This window comes from Aulonocara stuartgranti, assembly GCF_965226115.1.
Source record: "Aulonocara stuartgranti genome assembly, chromosome: 12".
NCBI lineage: Eukaryota > Metazoa > Chordata > Actinopteri > Cichliformes > Cichlidae > Aulonocara > Aulonocara stuartgranti.
Window position 1 is genome coordinate 6077992 of NC_138948.1, and position 23549 is coordinate 6101540.

A 23549-nucleotide genomic window follows, 5' to 3' on the forward strand; every position below is an offset into this window, starting at 1 on the left:
GGCAATGAGTATGCTCTATAAAATTTATAACGTGCCTTTCCTGTGAGGCTATAGCATTTCATGAGCTAAAAAACTACCCCTCCAACATAAGTAAGAAATCTGTTTTAAAAAAGGAAAGGAAAACTCAAAGTGGTGTGTTTAGCAAAGCTTGTTTACTTCAACAAATAAGGTCAACAAAGTGTTTCTTGAAGTGTTAATTTTTTTTTAAAAAAAGGTTGGTGGAGGCTGCATATGTTGAACTTGCTTGTTTTATCAAACCTAGCATGAAATTAGCTTATTGTTCCTTCACCATATGTGAACATTTCCTTGCTAGCATGCTAAAGAAGTTGCTATTTCACATTACTCCACTGCACATGTGAAAGCGTTGCACAAACTGTTTCCAAGACATTACTTACCTTATGAGATGATAAATTGGAGTGTAATTTACTTTATGCATTGTTAATGCTACTTCTTACATGTTTAGTTTGCACACACTGCTAGAGCCCACTGCCAGGCAATTAAACAATCAGGCGTGTTCATAGCCAAATCAAATTTTACATGGAACCAGTCAGAACAACTTGCCTTTGTTTTAAGTGACCCAATGTAAACAAACCACTGTAGAAGTAACATTGTGAATTGTTTGTGTGCAAGTATAAAGTGTGGATAATAAACACATAAAATGTGAGAAAAGAAGACTTTCTCCTACCTGTACTGTACAACCATCATGTTCTGCTCCCCACAGTGTCTCGCACAGCGAATATACCTCATCCAGCTGGATTTACTGGGATCATTACCATCAATAAAGTGCTGTAACGTTCCCTCTGCATCGTAGATCTGGAAAACACAAATGATCAGAGTTGAAAACAGAGGGCTTGTTGTGATTAATTCAGGATAGTATTGATATAGCTGAAAAAGGCAACCTTCAGATTTAGATATCTATTGAATTATTTTACTTTGAGCGACTAACAAGTCAAAGATATTTGCTCATTTTCTAAACTGACAATGAAACAAACCTCACTTAAGAATGGCAGGAAAAAGGCAAAGAAATACAATGTTTGTAACATATTATAATGTCATAGCTCAGTGGTCCGTATCTGTATCTTTACCATTACAATCTATTTGTATCTATTTGAGTTTTACTATGGTGTAGTAGCAAAACTAAAATCAAAAGAAAAATATAATAAATTATATTAGTTATAGTTTTAGTCAACAGACAACACAGCAGTGAATTTGGGATGTTTATATTGACTGAGTGTTGTACCGTTACAAGATATTGTGGTTATTTGGTAATTTTTTCTGAGGTTCTGTTCAACATTTCCACCAAAAAATAACTAGTTCAGTTCATTTAAAACACTATAGTTCAGCTGAGACTATCAATATTTTTAACTAACAACTGAAATTTCTGAATTCACTCTGGAAACCAATGCAAACTTAGACTGTACTGGATGTAAACTTAAAGGCAAAAGTTAAAAAATTACTTAGGAAATACAAAACTAAAATTCAGACAGGAAGACAATGTTTCTGTTGCTCTGCCAAGCTCCAAAAGAATTGCAAAGTAGCCGATATAAAAGATTGATGATGTAAAACAATCTGCAGCCACAAGGTGAATAAAAAGTCTTGCAAAAAAGACTAAGAAAAGTCAGGATCTACACAAATCTCTGCTCTGATTTGCCATGAAGTCTCAAAGATTTAAAATTGACTTTTTTAGGAGATTTCATCAAATGTTTAGGGTTGCATTTGTCATGATGCTGGCAGTTGCAGATTAATTTTTGAAGCTAAAAATATATGACTTTTTGCTAAATAAGATTTGGTTCCACTATAGTTATACCCAGAGTTTAGGTTAAATGAGTACTTGTAAAACTACAAGAGGTATAAGGATATTTATGGTAAATCAAAGCCAAACATTTTAATTTTTGGAGATTTAAAGTGTGATGATGTATCAGCCTCTTTTATTAAGAATGAACCCTTGCAACTAGTGATGGGTCGTTCGCGAACGAAATGGCTCTTAGAGCCGGCTCTTTGACGTGAACGACTCGAGCCGGGTCCTTATCGCGAGCCGTCACGTGGGTTTTTTTTTTTTTTCTTTCTCTCAGCCTCTCTCTCGCACTTTTTTTCCGCTTCACTCTGCACGCGAGCCTTGTGCTTTACGCTGGGCAGAGGGGGGAGGGGCGGTAGTTACACTCAGTAGCACAGGAACAGAGCCAGAGAGAGAGAAAGAGAGGCAGGGACAACAACATTAGAAAGGTATAGTAATCATCCACAACTATTTTCGGTTGCAGATGATAAAGGATTGAGAAAGTTTATTCATGCAGGTCCATATGACAGAGAATATGCATGTTCTTTTAGTTTTCATATTATAATTTATATTTAATTGTGTTGTGGTTTGCAGTGTTTTGTGTTCTTTTCACTTTAAATTTGTGAAAGGAAAAAGCTGAAAATTTAAATAGTTAAAACTTGAAATGTGAATAGTTGATTTTTGTATTATATGATTTATTTATTACATTTTATGTGGAGTGAATAAATAAAAGTATATTTACGGTGGCCCCTAGAGACAAAGCACATACAAACTTCAAATCACGTACGAACTCTGAAGCATGTACAAACTCCAAAACACCGTAAAAACACGTACAAACTCCAAAACACGTAAAAACTCCAAAAACACGTAAAAACACGTACAAACTCCGAAGCACGTAAAAACTCAGAAGCATATAAAAACTCAGAAGCACATAAAAACTCAAAACACGTACAAAAGACAACAGAAGTGCTCCAGGATGCTGGGCGCAGTGTTGAGCCTTTGTTATCTTGTGGCTACACAAGCCAGCAAGTACCAACGACCGGATTTGGTGTGTGGTAATAACAGGTAAATGAACTTTTTTTTAAAATTATTTGAATATATATATGAGTGCCTGTGTATAAATATACAAACAATACACACATGCTTTCAATTGTGTAATTTAAGTGATCTAGTAGCTCTGCTTTGGAAGTTCAGTTCATGCTAGAAATGTGTTTTGGAGTTTGTACGTGTTTTGTCTCTAGGGGCCACCGCATATATTTATATATAAACATATATAAATAAAACCACTTGTTTTTACGTTAGTAATTCCTTTTGTGCATAATTTTATATTATTGTTAATAATAAATTAATTAAAGCAACAAAACAACCTGAAGAGCCGGTTCGGAGCCGGAAGAGCCGGCTCTTTTTAGTGAGCCGAACCGAAAGAGCCGGATCTCTAAAAAGAGCCGGAAATCCCATCACTACTTGCAACTGAAAACGATAATGAGTTGTGCACTTGTAGCTCAGACAAATAACTTAATTTGATTTGAAATGTTTTAAACAAGATTCTGCAACTACTCATTAGGCTCTTATCCACAGTCAGCTGGAGCTGTGATGATTACAGCCTGCTGGGCGTTAAACATTACACAGACCTGATTTACACCTGCTTAAAAGCCTTACAGCTCTGTCTGCCAGCTTTAACATCGAGGCCTAAAAATACTTTTTCACAGCAACAGTGGAAGGCTGCACATCAAATAAGAAAAATGGAGCTGAAACGTAAACCAAACAAGGGTCCATTAAGAGGAAGAAGCAGCTTGCTTTTTTTCCTGTTGCTCCTGGCTCAAAGATGAGATCTCTCAGTCTGTTCCCCTAAAGAAAACCACAAGTCCTACTTTTAAACGGAAAACGTTAAAATGAAATGTTTGAACTGGTGGGAAATTTGCTGATCACATTCCCCAGAGATTTAATGTTTCTTGTATTTATAATGACCCAGTGACCTCTAGTGCCACCCTCAGGCTCAATGATTTCATTCTCTATTCAAGCTTTCAGTTCCTTCAACAACAGATCTTTTTGTTGCATGGAGAGTCTGAAGTTATCATTTTACATTGATTTGAGAATGTGTAACTTAAAGGATCACTAGTATTACTGGACCGATGTAAATGGTATATGAGAAGATGACATCTAGATATCTGCTGCAAAGGCAACAGGGATGAGACAATTAAAAATGAGTAAATAAATCAACAGAAATCTGAAGAGTGCACAGCTAATAGTGATCATAAGCACTTAAAAGCAGTTGATCTCCCTTAGCCTCCGTCTGTGTGTGTGTTCATTATTAATCCATCCCTCCGTCCATCCGTGGTAAAGATGCAGTGTGACTGTATTGAGGCGGCGTTGAGTGTGTTTATAAGGTGATGACCTGAGCCAATAGCCTGCCTCTCTGCTGTCCATACAGCCAACAAACAATCAATGCAGTAAATGACTGTGAGAATCAGAGGAAACAGCTTCATTTATTATTCTCTGTATGTAAGCACTTTACTGTCTGTCGCTGTTGGACTGCCTGCACACTCTCCTGCCTTTATCCGAATCTTTGTCCATTTCACATAAACTACTTTATATGATTAAATGTACATTTTTTTCTAGGTTGTTTATCTTGTGGCCTGAAACTCTTTCCACGTTTACTCTGTTTTACATAATTAAGACACAAAAACTTCCAAATTAGCTTTTTTGTGCTATGTACAAAGATGTTGAGTTTGCTATGATAAATACTATTTAATTTATGCAGTAAACCTTCACATGAGAAGCTGGTGAAAAAAACAAAAAAAACAATCTATGATTAATGCAGTTACGGACTGTATATAAAGACTGTGAGAGGCATGATGGCTTTGCCCATTTGTTTGGGGGCATTTTATAGCCTCATTCTCATATTTTTTCGGTGGGAGGGGGTGGGTGGGTTCAGGGGGTGGAGGAGATTACTATAATTAAACAGAAATGGTTAGTTACCAACTTTGGTGAGCTCGGTTAGCACGCTGCATTCATAAACTATATGAGTGCAATGCAGAGACATAGACACCTGCTATTTACTGCCAAGTCGCATCCCAAAAATCGTTTTTAGTACATGCACTATAATGTGAGAATGTTTATTTCTGCTGTAAATCTGGATATTTTTAATATGGGAATCTATAAGAATGAACTCACTTTGGAGTCAGCCTCAAGTGGACATTAGAGGAACTGCAGTTTCTGGCACATTTGTTTTTCTTTTTTTTCCCCTTTTAATTTTTTTTTTTTTTTTAATTCCAGGAGGTAGCCACTCAGTAAAGTTTGTTTTGTTTTGTTTTAAATAAATGAGGGCTCATAATTATTGTCTACACCAACAATTCTCCTGGGGATGACTGATGAGGTGCTTTATTTATAATTTTGCAGCATCATGGAGATTAGAAGCCTTATATATTTCACATTAAACATCAGTCACTTTCAAATATCACTGTTCTGTTCTACTCAGAAGTTTACTTGTTCATTTTTTTAACATTTAGATTTTCCAGAGTAGTTTTTAAAAATTTAGCCTGCTGGCTTCACATTCACCGTGTACAGTAGTGAATGAGTGTCATTAAAAAAGTATTTTTTCATGATATTTTGGTTTTTTGTGGGGTTTTTAATCTTGTTTCAGATAATGACAAACAACAATGACGTATCCAGCACATTTGTTTTTCCTAAAGCTTTAAAAATGCACAAAGCAAAATATACAGGAAAGTAGTTCAGAAAATATGTTAAAACTTGTTTCGGTATTGGTCCTCTGCATGCTATGATCCAATGGTGTTGTGCACTGTAGGATTAACAGCACTCTAGTCTGACTCTTGGTAAAACTGACCGATTAGCTGAATTCTATTTTTTGTTTTCGTAGACTTTTAATTTTTGTTTTCTTTTTGTAATTTGTGTCCTTGCCTCATTGAAGCATTTTGAATTTCCTGAAATGGTTTTAGCATTCATTTCTTGTCACGAATCTGTGCTGATTTAAAGTTTTACCCTTGCTATTATATTATGTCACTTTCTCATTGGCAGGGCCAGCTTTTGCTGAGTTTACATATGACATCTGAAGCTCCAGTGAACTTGGGCCTCTCAGACCAGCAGCTGGTTTCTAGCTCGATGCTGTTCTGTCAAAGACGTTTTGGCCGCCTGTGTTTATCAAATCCATCGCTACAAAATTCCAGCCATAAGATAAACGGCCAAAGAGAAAATGTTGTTTAGCTGAACAGACAGAAAATGTTGCAAACATTGCCAGGCTGCCGGATTGGCTTCACGGCTCCAGCTGTCATTTTTCCATCTGAGCACAACAGTCGTCACAAAACGAGACTTTTTTTTTTTCTTCGTAGCTTCAGTCTGTTGAAGCTAAATAAATTCTCCTTGTTTGACCCTCAGTTTGTTCGGGACAGATGACCCTTACAGCAGCACACTGGTTTATTTTCTCACACTCAGACCACACATAATACATACTATAAGTGCTGCTTCTGCAGAAAGCGCAGTGTCTTGGGAGCTTTATTCAAAGAAACTGCAATGACTAACACGCCATTTCATCTTTGTTTAATCTATTGAATAATTCTATGTAGTTTATGAAACAGTAGAAAAAGTTCACACCACATCATATTCACACTTGCCTTGTTTTTCCCGACACAGCAAAGCTTTCCATCTTACTCCCATGTATAAATCTGCAAATGCTGGAGTTTGACAGCTTTTCATCACAATTATAACATTTTAAGATTTTATCTTTCAATTCTGGTAAAAATCCTGATAATATTGAGAAAGCCATGCATGACACACTTTCATGTGGTAAAGCACTATGCTCTGACAATACACTTAAAAGGTACTTATTTAAATTACCCTCTTTCACCACCAAGAAATTACATTTTACATATAGGTATGCAGTATGAAGACATTTCCTCGCTTTAAGGTTTTAGATTAATAATGTAACAACATACACCGCAGCTCTAATGCAGCTTCATCTGATATCTCTTCAACACAACACATTTGACATTTGTGGTTGTTTTGTTAATACCTTTAGTTAATGTTGCACAGAGTGCTGCAGAGGTGTAAAATCCACTTTCAGACATTTCTACTACTATTTCACAATTTTGTTTAGAGAAGGATTGTTCAGATCTGCTCCTTACTTTGAGTATTGGATGTTTTCTGTCCTTATTATTGTGGAAAGTGTGGCAAGTTACATAAAGTCAAGCAAAACTGATTATTTAGTTTTAACTTTTCAATAGAGCTGAAGTGGAGGGTGAGAGAGCCTAATCTATCTGCATCCGCCTCTTTGGCTTTACAAGAACCAGAAAACTGGAGGTAAGAGGGGAGAATAACACGCTCACAGACACACACACACAGACACACACACACAGACACACACGTGCAGACGCAGAAACCAGTGACAGCTTGTGTGTCTTTTTAAGAGAGTGGATTACAGCTCTCTCTTTCAGTCATTGATCTCTGCTGTCAGGTCTTCACTTACTGCTCTGTCACTGGCCACACACACACACACACACACACACACCAGGCTATACTAAATAGATGCTCTTACTTGTTACCCTGGAGCATGGATGTATGTAGCTTTCATAGATTAAATATTTAATAATTAATTTTTGCTTTCGAGCTCAGGAATTTGAATTTGGACGTATTTGTGATTGATGGCTGTTAATGAGGGACCTGCACAGCCTCAATCAACACCCTGGAATGCACACATACACACACTCTCTCTCTCACACATACACACACTCTCTCTCTCTCTCTCTCTCTCTCTCACACACACACACACACACACACACACAGGAGGAGAGACTACAATTTACCAACAGTGTTTTGACCTTCTGACCTAATTACAGAGAGTAAATCTTCTCCTTGTCTGGGCCAAGAGCAGAGATACTCTGTGATGTGTCTGAGTGTGTGCATGTGTGTGTTTACAGACAGGAATGCATTTCAGCTATCAGTTAAAAACACTTAACTGTCGCTCTGAACCTACACTGGCATGTAAATGGCCACTTCGCCGTCAGACGACGATATGAGTGAGACAAGTGTGTGCGTGCGTTAAATGCATTTATCACTTTGTGTGTGTCAGTAAGTCACTAATGCAGCTGTGAGTTATCATTTCTGAAGGTGTTACGACACTTCCTCTATCACACACACACACACACACACAAGCATATGGGAGTGTGTTTGAAGCTTTTAACAGAGAACAGTTTTGTTTGTTATGAAATGAAGCTAATATTAGGTGATATTTGGTGTGACAGTTCAGTTTTTCCATCTTCAGTATGTCAACACACACACACACACGCACACGCACGCACGCACACACACACACACACACACACACACACACACACACACACACACCAAGTGTCAACAGACTTCAGAGTCTGAATTCTCTCTGCAAAACAACAAAAACTATTTTATAACGGACCCTGTATATGTAATAAGTATAAAAAACAAAAACAAAAACATACTTGTAACTAATTAAAACCCCTGGAACTGGATAATTAATACCATAACCTTTGTGTTCTTAAAGGTCTTGGGGAAAAAAGGGTGGAAGACTGACTTCAGGAGTGAGTTATGATTGCTGGGGGGAAGACTTTTGCATCTTAACAATGTTAGATTTCTTTGAAAATGTAAATGTTCTATTTAGGCCCCAAAAAACTGCAAAAAAAGGGGAAAAACCCCAAAACAAACACAAACACACTTGAAACATAAATTTCTTTGTTACTCAAAGCAAGCAACGTGTGGTTACACTTGAAATGAACACTACCATTTTATGGTGTTAAATGATGTGTAAAAAAAGTTAGGGTTAAGGTCGGGGTTAGAGTGCTGCTCACAGCATGAAAAGAAATAAAATTTAAAGATGAGGGTCCTAAACAATTTCCTTAACACCATCTTACAACATAACAGTTTCCCTCTTTGGGGGCACTTTATCTATATTTAAGATCTTTTATGCCATGTATCCAGTTGAATAATTGAATAATTGAGTTTGAATCATTTTGAATTGATTTTTTTTTTTGTCAAAAGTAAAAAGCAATGACCAATAGTTACTGTATGTCCTGAAAGTAGCCTTAAAAATGTAAAAGTTAAAATAAAAAGGTGCAGTTTCTCTACTGTGAGTTGATCTTGTCCTGCACTTGGGGCTAACTCCAAAAGTGAGTTAATCTCCATTGACTTTCATGTTAAAATGTGCAAATTTAATACAGAAATAAAAGTGCTTACAGTTATTATTATGGTCTTTACAACTAATTTCCCTCTTTTATAACAACTGAGTCCATCTCACCTATTAAAGGGCAATTTTTTTTAATAACCCAACCATTTCAAACTTATGAAGGCTTAAGGTAACAAGTGTGATTCCTGTGATTGACCTATGCGTTGCATCCACAGCTTTTATGACATCCCATTCTAAACAGATCCCTCCCTTGGCAGCTCTAACAGCTTCCATTATTCTGAGAAGGCTTTGCACAAGATTTCAAGCAGCGTTTGTGGAAACTTTTGCCCGTTCATCCAGAAGAACATTTTTAGGGTCAGAGTTCAGGGCTCTATGCAGGTCAGTCCAGTTTTTCCACACTAAACCTATCCAACATGCCTTTATGGAACTTGTTTTGTGAACTGGGGCACAGTCATCCTGGAAGAGAAAAGGGCCTTTCTCAAACTGTTCCCACAAAAATGGAAGCATAGAATTTTCCAAATTGTTTCTGGTAAGCTGAACCATTAAGAATTCCCTTCACTGGCGCTAAGAATGCCAGGCTAAAACCCAGATCAAGATCAATGATCAGGGTAGCCCAACTTTTGTCTTTATGGTCCATCAGCTAGGCCTCATCTCCACTGTGTGCTGTTGGTTCATTTTAAATACAATTATCTGACAAATAATATGGCATAATGTATCATATTGCCCACCTAGGTCGTTTGTGGGGGGTTTCTGTGAATAAATTCCTAGTATTTTTGTTAATTAGCATCAATTAACAGGAAATTATCTGTACGTAACCAGCCAAGCATGCTAGCAGTAGCTGACTGAACAACTTAATATGCCACCATCTAATCCTTATATGCTATGCTAACTTCTAGCTCCAAAAAACCCCAATATGGTGGTGGTAAAAACAGAGGCTTCAAAAGAAAAAGACCCAGAGACACACAATGGCTGATTCCACTTTTTATTTCATAATATACACACACACAAAACACTATGTAGGTTTTGTTTTTGTTTTTTTTGCAAACCTGCAAAGTTGAAGTAACTGCAAGTCACAAGTCACAAAATGTAATCGTGGTATTTATAGCTGAAAACAATAAATCACAGATTTCCCTCTGAGGGGTTTTCCAGACTGTAAATCACACAACAAATCAGCCCTCAGACCCTTCATGCATAATTAATGACTGTGCAATAAGTTTAAAAATTTTTTGTTTTGATTCAAGATCTATCACACAGGTAAGGAAATCGCAGAAAGGTGTATATATATATGAGTGACAAAGCAGTTCTCCCAGTGAAAATACTACAGCCAGATGACCAGACTTCCTGCGATGTTATATGAATAATGAACCAGCTTAACCTGTAAGTTTCCAAAAGCTTTCAAATCAAAACTACACAGTGTGTAATTTAACGTCATTTGTAATAATTGAACTAAAACATGATAAAGCTTACATGCTAATAAGTATGTAGTCTTGATATGGTAACATTAAACCACAAACGTTCTTCTTTTATTCAGAACTCAGTCTGACCAACCACATGCTTTTCTCATCAGCTGACCACATCTGTCAGCTGTTATAAAAGACAAACATCAGCCTCAGAAAAAGTCAGCCTCTCCACCCTCTTCTTCTTCTTCTTCTTGTACTAAACGCACCGTTTTCTTCTTCTCGTTCTTCTTTTTCAGTCCAAATCCTGTAAAACTGTTCCTGAGAGCGGATCAATGCTTGCACACTTCACTTTTACAGCTAATCAATGATTATCCGCTAATTCCACTGTTATCTGCTCTCTTCATCTGCCTCCTCCTCCTCCCTGTTATCTTACCATGTCTCCTCCTCCTCTGTCCTCACTCACACTGCTCTCCTCCTTCACCTCTTCCTCCTTTTTCTAATTTTACTATAAAAGATCTCTGCATTCACAGCTTGCACAATTGACTTGATTACAGGACTGTGGGGCCACGTCTGCAGTGATTTTGCATCTCTTTTGTCATTTTTGTGTCTGTTTGTGGTCATTTTTGTGTCTTTGTGGTCATTTAACCTCTCTATTTGACTATTTTTCTGTCACTTTGTGGCAATTTTATTCATCTTTGTGTTCACTTATGTTTTTTATGGTGATTTTTGATCTTTATATAGCCATTTTGTGTGTTCGTGGTCATTTTTCTCTTCATGTTCACTTTGTCCCCTTTTGTGGCCATGTCTGTGTCTCAGTAGTCATTTAAGACCTCTGGTAAATTTTTGCTTCTCTTTGCGCTCATTTTGTGTTTCTTTGTGGTCAGCTGTGTTTGTGCAGGCCTTCAGTAGCCCTACATTGTCATTATCTTTGTCTTTGTGGTCATTTTGACTCTATTCATATTCCTTTAGTATCTTTTTTTAGTCATTTATTCATTGTTACTCTGCAATTGTTTTGGATCTCTTTGCCTTGATCTCTTTTTCCTCAACCTTAGACAATACGTCCCATAAGGGTAGTGTTCATATCTGTAGACGTTTGATTCTCCTCGTTATTGTCACTCTGTTAAATCTTCCATAGCCACATGATTTATTCAGCCTGCCAAAAATAAATGGAAGGTTAAATAAAGCCACAGTCCTGCTTATTCACCCAATCTGACACACTGCTATTCAATCGTTCAGTTTCTTTAAAAACACTACATGTCGCTGAGGGGTCCATTTTTCAGCACTAAGCCTTATAAACTGTGCTGCCATTGCTGCCATCACCACCGCTGCCATCATGCCCAAGAGCAACAGTCTGGGCCTCTGCACACAGCCAGAGCAGCCTCACCATCTGAAACTGTGTTTTCAGCAAGCAGCGAGCAGAGTCATAAATCTGAGGGCTAATAATCGTTCAGAGAAACGGATAATATTTGGATAACCGACGCTGATTCACCTCAACGTCAACAGCAGAAAGTTCTTGTCTGGAAGCAGAGGTGCTGCTTTCTCACACAACAGTAAGAAGCAGAGGGGGGCAGCAGCCCACCACCCAAAAGGACAGAGACCACCACCCATCAGAACACCTTTGTCTGTGCTGCAGTCCATGGCACAACTCAGCTCTTTACAACAGTCCTGTTGACCCAAATTAGCCAAACCATAGCTCATCTCCAGCAGCTCTTCATCATGCTTTACTTTTTCAGCAATTTTTTTTTAAATTTGAGTTGACTAATGATTCTTTAAATGTAGTTTTAAAGTCTTATGCGACTCGCAGTCTTAAGTGTTTCGAGTGGTCAGTGAGACTGGAAAAGTGCTCGATATAGATGCGTAAAGGTTTTTGCAGAAATGTGACAACCAAGAAGACTGCAATAACTTCAATAAGGAATCTGCTTTTTTACTTTTAAATTTTAAAGTTTTGGCTCTAAAAACAAAGCCCTTGCCTTTTTTACGCCAACGTGTTGCCATTTCTGCCTCTTTGCCTTTTAAGAGCCACCCTCCATATTTGCAGGTTTAAGAGAGAATTATTAATGGGCAAAATATGTGGGCTGCATCTGCCAATCATTGGTAAATTTATTGCAGTAGCCCCTCACTTAGACGTGGTTTCAGAGCGTCCAAATTTAGGACCATTTATTTTGTTTGCAATGTGTGAAACAGGGTTTAGATTGAGCATTGTCTGCATCAGTGGAAAAGACGTAAACAAGAGTAGCAGTTCCACATTCCATGCTAATGTGGGGCATAATCGCTGCATTCACTGAATCCATTCCTTCACGGTCAAGAGTTCAGGTTTTTCTTTTAATTTGTCAAAAGTCTGTGTTTGTATGTCTTAGCCTGAAACATTCTAATCAGACAGAAACAATAATTTTAGAATGAGTCAGTTTTTCCATGCACACCATGACACTTTTTTTAGCTATTATTACGACAGAACAGGAACGCCGGGAGAGAGCAGGGGAAGACATGCAGTAAATGGCCCAGAGCGGATATGAACCCGGGCCTTATGGCATCTGGGTCACCAGCTCAACTAGGTGGGATAGAATAGCACCCACAACAGACGAGTTCAGGCTTAAAGCCCTATTTATTAAAACTAAAAAAAAAGGCACTATTTATATCATCCACGCCTCATTATTCCAGGCCTTCATTTATATGCAAGTCACCTATCAAATCTCAATGATCTAGCCAAGTTTGAAGCACAGATTTAAATTTGTGAAACCTTTGTATAATCATAATCTTGTTACAGCTTTGTTGGATAAAAGTAATTTATAAAATCAGCTCATAAGTGCTACCACAAACACAAAATTTTTAAAGTTGCCAAATTTCAAACACACCAATGTATTTGGCCAGGCTAACAAGCATGCTAACATGTTTGGTCTTGTGGCCTTCAGAGCATGAACTGCTTGCTCCTGTCACTGTGCCACTCTGATTTCGTCTCACCCCTGAAAGTCTGATAGCTCGACCACAGGAAAGGCAAAAGTCGGGAAAGCTAAAATTGTCTTTTTGGATAATAATATTGAGAAATTGGTGGTGATTTCCCTTATCACATTTCTGAGATTTGCATACCATTTTCTTTTCTGTTTTTATACTTTTTCACACTTTGTGTCATTTCCACTCTGTCTTTTCTATCATTTCTTCTCTCGTCTTCTTCCTATAAAGCCCTGCTGTTTTCCAAAGAGCTAGATCAATAGAGTTCAATCCTCCCTTCAGCAGCTGTCTTCAAGACCCAACCCAGAAGACTGCCTATTGCACATTATGAGGCTGCTTCAGCATCCAGCTGACCCATCTGTAGCCATGACCTCTGATGCTACTTCTTAAAACTGACCACTGAAAGAAAATCCCAGCGTAACTGAGCTATTTCGAGGATTTAAAAACTTTCCAGTAAATTAAAACTGTTTTACTTGTTTTAAGCTCCAAACTGAACAACAATCTCTCACTTCCTTCAGGGCATTTCTAAAAAATGTTTTTCCCGACACAAATCATTTGACACAAATCATAAAACTGAATATGAACAAAAAATGTTGTGAAAAAACTGGAACGCAGCCAGTTTGGTGATTTTGAGCAACCACCAATTACCAATAAAATCATAGGGATAGTTGTGGAGAAGGCAGACATGCGTGCACACACACACACACACACACACACACACACACACACACACACACACACCGGAGAAAAGAATGCAGAATCGTATATCTTGGGATTATTTTCGCTTTAAATCTTTCTGGTGAGATTAGATAAGAACACATGGCTAGCTTACCTAGCATGGACTCCAGGATAACTTGTTAGCTCAAAAATTTATCTGACACAGAGCAGACACATTGCACACTGGTGCTTTGTTCGATGGTTTTTAAACACTGACCAGTGCTTTCTTTGACAGACAGGTGGGTGATAGCAGAGGCAGCTATAGCTGCTAGCTGTCTGCTGGGGTTCCCCTCCACTAATTGGAGTCACTGAACTGGACCTCTTGGTCAGGTTTGTGCTGCTGGTGTCTTTGAGTATTTTTAACACAATTATCTGACAAATAATATGACTTTCTGTGTGTTTAATTATAAGAACAAACCACCGCAGAGTTCACGAACCCATGAATAGAGTCACAGTGGTCTGTTCATTTGTACAGCTTATGTGCACAACACAACAATATAAAATTAGATAACCTATACACATAAAAATAATAATAATTTAGAAAAACCCCACATTATCTCATCAATCAATTCTAACCATTAGGAAGGTGAGAATAAAGAAAGTCAGTGTTTGCAGAGTAATATATAAAAAGGATCTTAAGGATAGCAGGAGTGTTGGTAACACTGAAAAAAGAGAGAGTCTGCATTAAATTTCAGATTTGTTTTCACAAAGTACTAAATTATAGTTATAATTTAAACCATATAATCATACAATACTGCCTGAGGTGAGCTGAAAGAAACGATAAATGACTGTGGGTACTACAATGAACTTCAAACATTGGCTGAAACATGTGGTATGAAGAGAGTGGACATGTTTGTACTATAGCTCAGCACAGCAGGTGAAGCCTCCACAGAAACCAGCACAGGAGAGGAAACAACCAGCGGCTCTGACGCTGGAAAAACACTCTGATCAAACATGCTGCTGGATTATGAAGAGACTATATACATGTACACACACACACGCACACACACACGCACACACACAATGTTTTTCTAACATGTAGGTCTGGGTGGAAAACCCCAGTCTTTGTTCTTGAACCCCTGCTGTTACCATGCCTACAGGGTAATGTCACGCAGAGCAAGAAATGAACTGAGTTAACCCGACTCACCGAGTGGGTTTAACCAAACAGCACCAGGCTGAGTGGTGGTTTATAACAGCCACAGTTTGACCTGCAAGGCAAATGATTCCCCGGGGTATTGAAAGAGTTTTTAACTCAGAAATGACAAAAGAAGAGCATGAAGATGGGCAGGAGAAGAATTCGAGAAAGGTCTCTGGACAAAGTTTGGTTTGGGTTTATATAGCAATGGATGGGAAATGGTATCAGATCATGATGCAAATGCACCTTCCAAATAAATTCCATCATTTGATACATCCAAGAAAAAAGTGATGCAATACCAAATGACATAGAGGCTGTATTGTACAGATGTACGGAAATAAATACAAACATGTCTTAAATTTTCTAGCTTCTCCGTTAGCATGCCTTCGGCACAAAAAAACGGTCTACAAACTCAGACCAATACAAATGGTAAATGGCCTGTATTTGTAAAGCGCTTTACTTAGTCCCTAAGGACCCCAAAGCATTTTACACTACATTCAGTTATTCACCCATTCATCCACACATTCACACACTGGTGATGGCAAGCTACATTGTAGCCACAGCCGCCCTGGGGCGCACTGACAGTGGCGCTAGAGTTTAAACTTAAACCCAGTTGGAGGACTGTGGATTCTGCTGAATTTTGACTGGATCCGGAAGAAGGCAGAAGAAACAAAGCAGGTGTCCTCAGTCATGCTAGCAACTCCAAGATGTTTCATTGGGAGCATGGATGCAAAGATTAGTACTAACATCACATCAAAGTAGTACTATTCTACCACCACGCTTTTATATTCCTGCATATACTGGGGTAGCGTTGCATGATTCACAGCTCAAAATAGTCCCTGTTGATCTTATACGAGCCCTGATGCAGCTTTTCAGTTCAAAATGAGTTGTTTTAGCTCCTTCCTCCTCTTCTCCTTTAAGGCTATCTTCCCTTTGACTCAGCTTTCTTATAGCTTTCCTATTGGCTGGTCTTCACAAACAGAAGGTTTGTTCTAGTAGTCTGCTCACAACTTGAGCTCAAGACCAGTTTTGTTCACATTTCACACCCTGTTGGGCATCTTGGGTACCCTCTAGAACTGTGTGCCCAAGATGACCCTATTAGGTATATCCCAGCCATCTATGGGATATACCTAATACAGCCTTAAGTGTCGTCTCTCTATATGATATCACAGAGAGACAAAAATAGAAAAAAAACCAACTTGGAAAAACTGGGTAGTAAGAGCAGCAACCTGATCTCTTGGCTCACAGAGATAAGTTGTGCAAGGGACTTTATCCACCAACTCCTACAATTCAAAAAGAAATCAGGACCCTTATAAATATGTGCCTCTTGCTTGCTAAACGTCTAATTGCATTGTATTAGAGAAAAATTGATAGAGCAAAACCGGGCATTGGTTACGGGACATGTCCTCATCTCTGGCTATGGAAAAGATAACCTATATTTTGAAAGGGAAGAAGGAGCTGTTTGAAATTGTCTGGAAACCTTTTATATTAAACTTGGAAGGAGTGGAAATTTCACAAGTGTTGGTGGAAAAGGGGAACCTGGAGTCACATAATTTGGAAAGACATAACGTGATATAAATATGAGGGATATGGTGGAATGATACTTTGTATAGTTCATCTGCTTTTTTTGTTTGTTTGTTTGTTTTGGGTTTTTTTTTGGGGGGGGGGGGGGGGTGTTTTTTGTTTTTTACGTTTTTTTCCTGATGAATATTCTGTCATATTTCTGTATACGATTTATTTGACCTGTATTTTATGTGTTCTAAAAACTCAATAAACATATTGTTGCAACAGAGATAAGCTGTGCATACACTGGCCTCATTGTTTGAAACTTTGTCCATAGTTATTGTGAGCATCCAACACTGGAGCAGTTTAAGTAACAAAAAATAAGGAAAAGTTTCCAAAAAAAGTGTATATGGACATGACAGAAGCTCTCATCAATCGGAGAAACACCAGTTTTGTACATTTCCTTTTTAAAGTTTTGTCTATATTTATATAACAATAATTTGTTGTTCATTTATTAAATCAAACTTTTTCACTGAATTCTAAGTTGAAGGAATGCTACTGTCATTATCAATACACATAACTTGCTTTAATCATTGGGTGATTGTTTGAGGAATTAATGTCACATCATGGCTTAAAAAAAAAAAAAAAAGCTTTTGTAGTCGAGTGCCCAAAAATCCAACGATATTGAGTTTATGGTTTATGTGGAAAATTATTTCAGGGCTTTAAGACTTTGTTCCTGCCATCTATCTGACGTCATATTATCAGTGTGAGCGTTTCTGCTTTATTAATAAATTCCAATGATAAAAACGTACTTGCCTCACTGAAATCCAAGCAACACGAAAACCACCATATGGAATTTGCCATAAACCATTTCTGATTATGTAATCAAAGTGATGATGTCAAAGGCGATCAGGCCCTTTAATAAAACCCAGAATATATAAACATGAAATAATGACATCAGTCAAGAAAACATTACAAAGCCTTTACTGGATGCTGTGACCACAAACCACTAAAAACATAAAGTCAATGGGAATTCTGCACTGATGGACGGACAGGAAAACACAAACGGACAGACTGACAGCCAGGAACAGACAAAGAAAACAGCCTCATGATGCAAAAAGCCAAGATGCCAACAGGCATTTGGAATTTTCTGAATCCTCATGTGTCCCATCAACATCCCACACTAACAAAATATTTTGCCTCAAACTGAGCAGCTCCAGTTTTTCTTTCTCTGCGGCTCTGAAGTTATGATGTTTGGGCCATATTCACCGACTCGGCGCTGACAGCTCATCTAGTCTCTGATCTGTCCAAAAAGAAAACTCCTGTAAAACCCCAGAGGACGAGGTCAGAGGACGGCGCCCGTGTTTTTACTGCACATTCTTTTCAATCAGAGCGTACTCGAGGTTCAGATAGAGAGGTCGCCGGTTCGAGTCGAGAATGAGAACCTGTCACGCTTTCCCTCAAAAAGAAACTGAAACTCAAATTGGGAATATTTGGATGTGTATGAGATTTTCCACTGCTACATCCAGGATTGTAACAGGATCTTCTTACTAGAACTTCTTACTAAATCATCTGCAAACAATCTAACGTTCTGCTGTAGCCACAAATAGACAAATTTGTTGGAAGAGTTTACATTTAACTTCATTCATACCTTTTGGCTTTATAGTTTTTCTGTTTAATGTGTTCCAGATATTTGAAAACACTTAAAAAAAAAAGGGTGGAGCCAGTTACTGGGTCTCCAATAACTGGGTGGATGTTCAGAAGCCAATAAAGCAATTTAATACCAGTTTCAATAAATAATACAATAGAATAGAATGCCTTTATTGTCACTATACAGTTGTACAATGAGATACAGACCACCTCCTACTCAGTGTAAACATGCTGGGGGGGGGGGGGGGGGGGGGGTACAGTTCTGCAGCACTATGTACATATGGACAGTATTAACAAAGGGGAAAAAGAAAAAAAATAAAATATATATATATATATATATATATATATATATATATATATATATATATATATAATGCACAATATACAAGACGTAAGTAATATGTAATAAATAGTGTTATGTATATACAGTTGAGTAAATAAACACATAAATAAACAATAAAAACAAGCTGGAGTGAACCAAGACTTTCTCCCTGGGTTATGGCATTAGTCCTGTCCTTCCTTCCTATCCCTTTTTTCCTTCCTTCCTTCCTTCCTTTCCCTGTCCTTTTCAGTCTGTCCTTTTGTTCCTTTTCCCATCAGCTTCACACCCTTCATTATCCCTTTCTTTCCTTTTCCATCTTCTTTGTACACTTTATTTATCCTTCCCCCGCCTTCCTTCCTTCCTTCTCGCCTTTCTTCATTTCTCTGTGCTTTCCATCAGTTATGGCAGCGGTCCCCAACCCCCGGAGTCATTTGGTACCGGGCCATGTGAGTTGAGGCTTAGGTGTGAAATTTATGGTTTTCAGGGTTCTTATCGGTTTTTATCATTATTTTTTATTTTTATCGTTAACTGGGTTTCCCTGGGTCTTTTCCCGTGTGACTTTTTTTTGGTACCGGTACTGGTTTTATTTTGTTGTATTTATCTGCAACACCTTAAAGGCCGGTCCGTGAAAACATTGTTGGACCTAAACTGGTCCGTAGCTCAAAAAAGGTTGGGGACCGCTGACTTAGAGCACTTATTCATTGCTTTTTCTGGCCTTTTCCTTCACCTTCCATCTTACCATCTTTTCACCTCCATCTGACTCTTCCTCCCTTTTCACTTTTTCCATCCAACAAGCAGAAAGGACTTTCTGAAGTTTTAATTAACTCTGTGAATATATTTTAAAATCTATTTATCTATAATAGCATAAATCAGTGAATCAGCATTTTCAGAAAGCTTAAGGTAAGAAATTAGGAAAACTGGACTGTGGGAACTGCTTAACCTACTCAGTATTTATTTTACTTAATTGATTAACTCATCAATGTAGCCCTAAATAAAACTTTATTACAAAAATTTCATTTACATCAAGATAAAGTTCAGTTTTAGCGCTCTGCTCCTGACTTCTCTGCCACAGCGCTGGAGTAGGGAGTGATGAAGCTGCCGGTCAGATAGTTCAAGAATTATTCCACCATAAAGTTGGACTCCAGCACTGAGCTCTGCCTCGGAGGGGATCGATTTGTCGAGCAGTAAAATACTGCCGCTCCAGAAAACCCTCTGCTGTTCCACTCAGACGTAACGGTAAGTGTCTTAATTAAAACCGGCTCTTCTAGGATGCCATAGACAACATGACACCAGCTCCCTGATTGGCTATAGGACAAGCATCTCTTCCTGTTTTGGGAGGCGTCAATAAGTGAGTTTAACAACCAGTGAGTTTTAATGGAATCTGTGTGTAAAGCTCCTTCATCAATAGGCCTAATGGCCAGTCGTAGCCTGGCAGCCGGTAATCTGCCGGTTAGAGCTGGGTTATCTGACCAGACCAATTTCTTCAGGGTTAGTGAGTTTAAAAAGCTGGTTTCAGACCCCATGGAGGGTCACTGACAGTTTGTGCCAGGTCCAAATAATGAGCTGCAGCAGCAAAACAAAAATTACATCCAGGATATTCTTACATCTTAGCGCCAGAATATTCAGTTTCTACACTTTGTCTTGTAGATTTCATTTTAAACAGGCAAATTGTCTCAGATTGTCAGTTTTAATTAGCCTTAATATGCAACTAGAACAGGACCATTTAAACTAACTATTTAAAATCAGCTGTGTTCATTATTCATGCTGCACATCAGGACAAAAACAAACTCTTGAAGTCTCCACAATCTTTACCTGATCACAGAAGTGTATAACTGTAGACACCAGACCAGCCCAGGCATCAGGGACAACAGATATAATATTGATATTATGTTCCTGCCTTGATTCACAAAGACATTCGATGGCGCGCTGAGTACAAAGATACACTTCTTTATAGTCTTCCAAAAAGCCAGTAACTACTCAACAGGAAGTGATGGCATCCAATTGTTGAAATAGAGTAGTTCACATATTTATGAAACTGCCCCCTGGTGATGATAAACAGCTACAACAAGCAGACAAGGCTTTGCAAAGCTCTACCAAAAGCATAGCATGTAAAAGGGGAGGTGTAGTAGATGGGTTAGAAAATGACCTGCAGACGTGGTGGTCATAAATAAGTTTGCTGCTGTCTGTCACTTGGCAGATTAGCTCTTGCAGGTCATACTGTTGGGCACAACAGATTTAACTGCAGCTTCATATTGGGTTCAACAGGAGTTAACATGTGAAAGTAAAATCTGCTCAGTGATTGTCTGCATCAGATAAACTCATAAAAACATGTCGTCAGTTTAATCCTCATCACTTTCATGTTCTTTTTTCCCCCCAAGCAAAGACCTGGTGGCCCTGCCGGACTTGGCTGATCATGTCTTCTGTGCCCCCTAACCTCTGACCTGTGATCCTCTACAGCCTCCCACCACCACAACCAGAAGCCCCTCTCCACCCACGCCCACTCCCACGTCCTCCTCCTCCACCTCCTGTCCCACTGCAGCCAACAGCAGAGAGACTGATGTCCGGTCAACCGACGTCTGACTGACCTTTACCAGCTCAGCCACACGGGACTCATCTATCTCTGTGTCTCCCTGCATGCCTCAGTCCACCCTCCCTCGCTCTCTCTAATGCTAATGCAGCTGTTTATAACTGCCACATTGACTTTCTCCTGCCACTGTATGTAAATACAATCTGCTCTGATCAATGGACTGAGAGGTGACATGACGCTGACCACAAGCACACACGCACAGAAAAAAATCCACACAAACAGGCAGACACACAACTAAGTGCAAAATGTGAGAACAGGATGAAATTTAAAAACCTATTATTTGTTGAATTAGTATCAGTTTTCCCCCCCTGCAGAATACAACAGGAACTCCAAATGATGCAAATAATACAATTACTTGAATAGGAAGCCTAACATAAATGAATCGGTCTAACAATTCAAGTTAGTTAATTTAACATTTTAACAAAAGGAAGTCTGGTCCTCATTCCCTCATTTCAAACTATGTGCACATAACATAACCCCCTTCTATATACTTCCATCATGTGATAATGTTGATAATGTGGTTGTGATGCTAAAACCAGTGTTATAGTCACAGATAAACATGAGGCTCCATGAGGACATCCCTGTACTCTCCAAATGTCCGCAAGAGACTACGCTTTATTCCACCAATTGCCCATACATCATACAAGCAGACTCCAAGTGCACATGAAGAACGTATAACAGGCGCTTGACTACGGTTTCATGGTTTTTTCACATGTATGTCAGGATACAAGTATAACCTAAGAGTACCTCCAGCATCTAGCTAGCTATTTGTTGTTTTCCATTTCCTCACTGCACCGCTAAAACTCGATTTAATGAGCTAACCACCTGTAAAAATGCACCATTAATTCCTGGGTAAATAAGCAAAAAGCAACCCCAGTAATGTTATTGATCTCAATTCAAAGATGCATTTCAAAATGTGTCTTTACCAGCCAAAAATAATTAATCTTCCTCGTATGGGTTTTGATTCCTGTGCATCGGAGCAGCCATGAATCTTTTTGGAAGGATTTAATGACACTTATTGCACAAATGCACAAAGCCATGAGGCAATCGTGGGTGCACGCATAGATATAAAGCTCTCCCCTCCTTACCTCCCACAGGTGTCGGGTGTTCCTGACCACTCCAGACTGCAGTTTTTCCAGCATCAGGGGGACTCCTTGAAATGGGCCAATCCAGGTTCCCTGAGGGATCCTCTGAGCTGCACAGATTCCGTAACCCAGACCAGGAACTGTGCTGGTGCACAGACACACCTGCATACAGAGGTCAAAACAACGTGACACCAGCAGCTGCAGTCAGCTAAAGGTGAGACGTGTGTAGTTTGTTCTGTAGAAGAATTTACTTACAAACTGTAGCTGTGATTTATTATATCATGGTCTTACAGCAGCCTACTTATCAGACATGTATCACCCAGTGGAAGTACTAGTTTCACAGTATTTGTATAGTTTTATTTATTTATCTATTGTGTGTTTTTTTTGCAGTGACTGTGTGTTGTTGTTTTTTTACTAAGCTATACTTTCCACCACTGACACCTCAATTCATCAACCAAAATGACCCACACCTGTTTGAGCCCAGTTACTGTGATTGACATTGTGTGTGGCCAATAAAAAATAAGCATTCCTCGGGCTTGGACCAGTTGGATACCTGGAAGTAGAGATGAACGGACTTCACCCAGATACAAAGCAGAGGTAGTCATGATGAAGGTAGATGGCAATGGAAAGATAACCAGCAGGGGATTGATGGGCGTACTATGTAGATGTTATGATTATTAAGCTTTTAAAGCTTTTTGGTGGTGTCAAATTAGTAGATAAAGATATTAAATGTTGCTACCAAGTGGGTGCACAATGAGGTACATTTATATGATTACTATTAAATATAATTTTGCAGGCACTACATTGAATTTAAGTATTTTTCAATAAATAATGAACCACTCAAATATCAGAGAAGAAAGGGGGATTTTACTTGCTCTGAACCAAACTGTTTTTAGTTAGAGGCTGCATATAGGAAGTGGGGGTCACCTCTCTGGGCAGGTCTCTCAGCCAATCAGGGATGTCTGGTAGGGTGACAGGTGCTGCCGTGCTGCTGGTGCCGACGAGCCGGCGCAGAGAGTGAAGAGGGCCGTGCATCGGACACTCACCGTTCCTGTTGTCTGCACACATGTCACAACCTGGCAAGGAAAGAGAGACTTTTTAACACCAGCAGATGGAAAACTGAAAACAAAACAACATAACATACCATAACTGAAGACATTTGTTTTAAATATGATGAAACTCATTTTTAAAAGGGCAAAAAGTGTTGTTTGGGTCCTGGCTGCAGGCTTTCAAGTGTTTACACATGTGTACTCTGTCTTCAT

At 38.7% G+C, this 23549-nt stretch overlaps 1 protein-coding gene across 8 annotated transcripts in view; it reads right to left on the reverse strand.

Annotated features, from left to right (window-relative positions):
- The window catches only part of prdm6 (PR domain containing 6), a 203938-nt gene that overhangs the window by 92993 nt on the left and 87396 nt on the right, over positions 1-23549 (reverse strand). For all 8 annotated transcript variants that reach the window (XM_082554516.1, XM_082554518.1, XM_082554519.1 and 5 more), the window contains 3 exons: positions 23215-23363; positions 22291-22449; positions 686-813 (listed from right to left, as the gene is read on the reverse strand). In XM_082554516.1, the coding sequence (XP_082410642.1) occupies positions 686-813; positions 22291-22449; positions 23215-23363 (436 nt within the window). The remainder of the gene's footprint in view (positions 1-685; positions 814-22290; positions 22450-23214; positions 23364-23549) is intronic.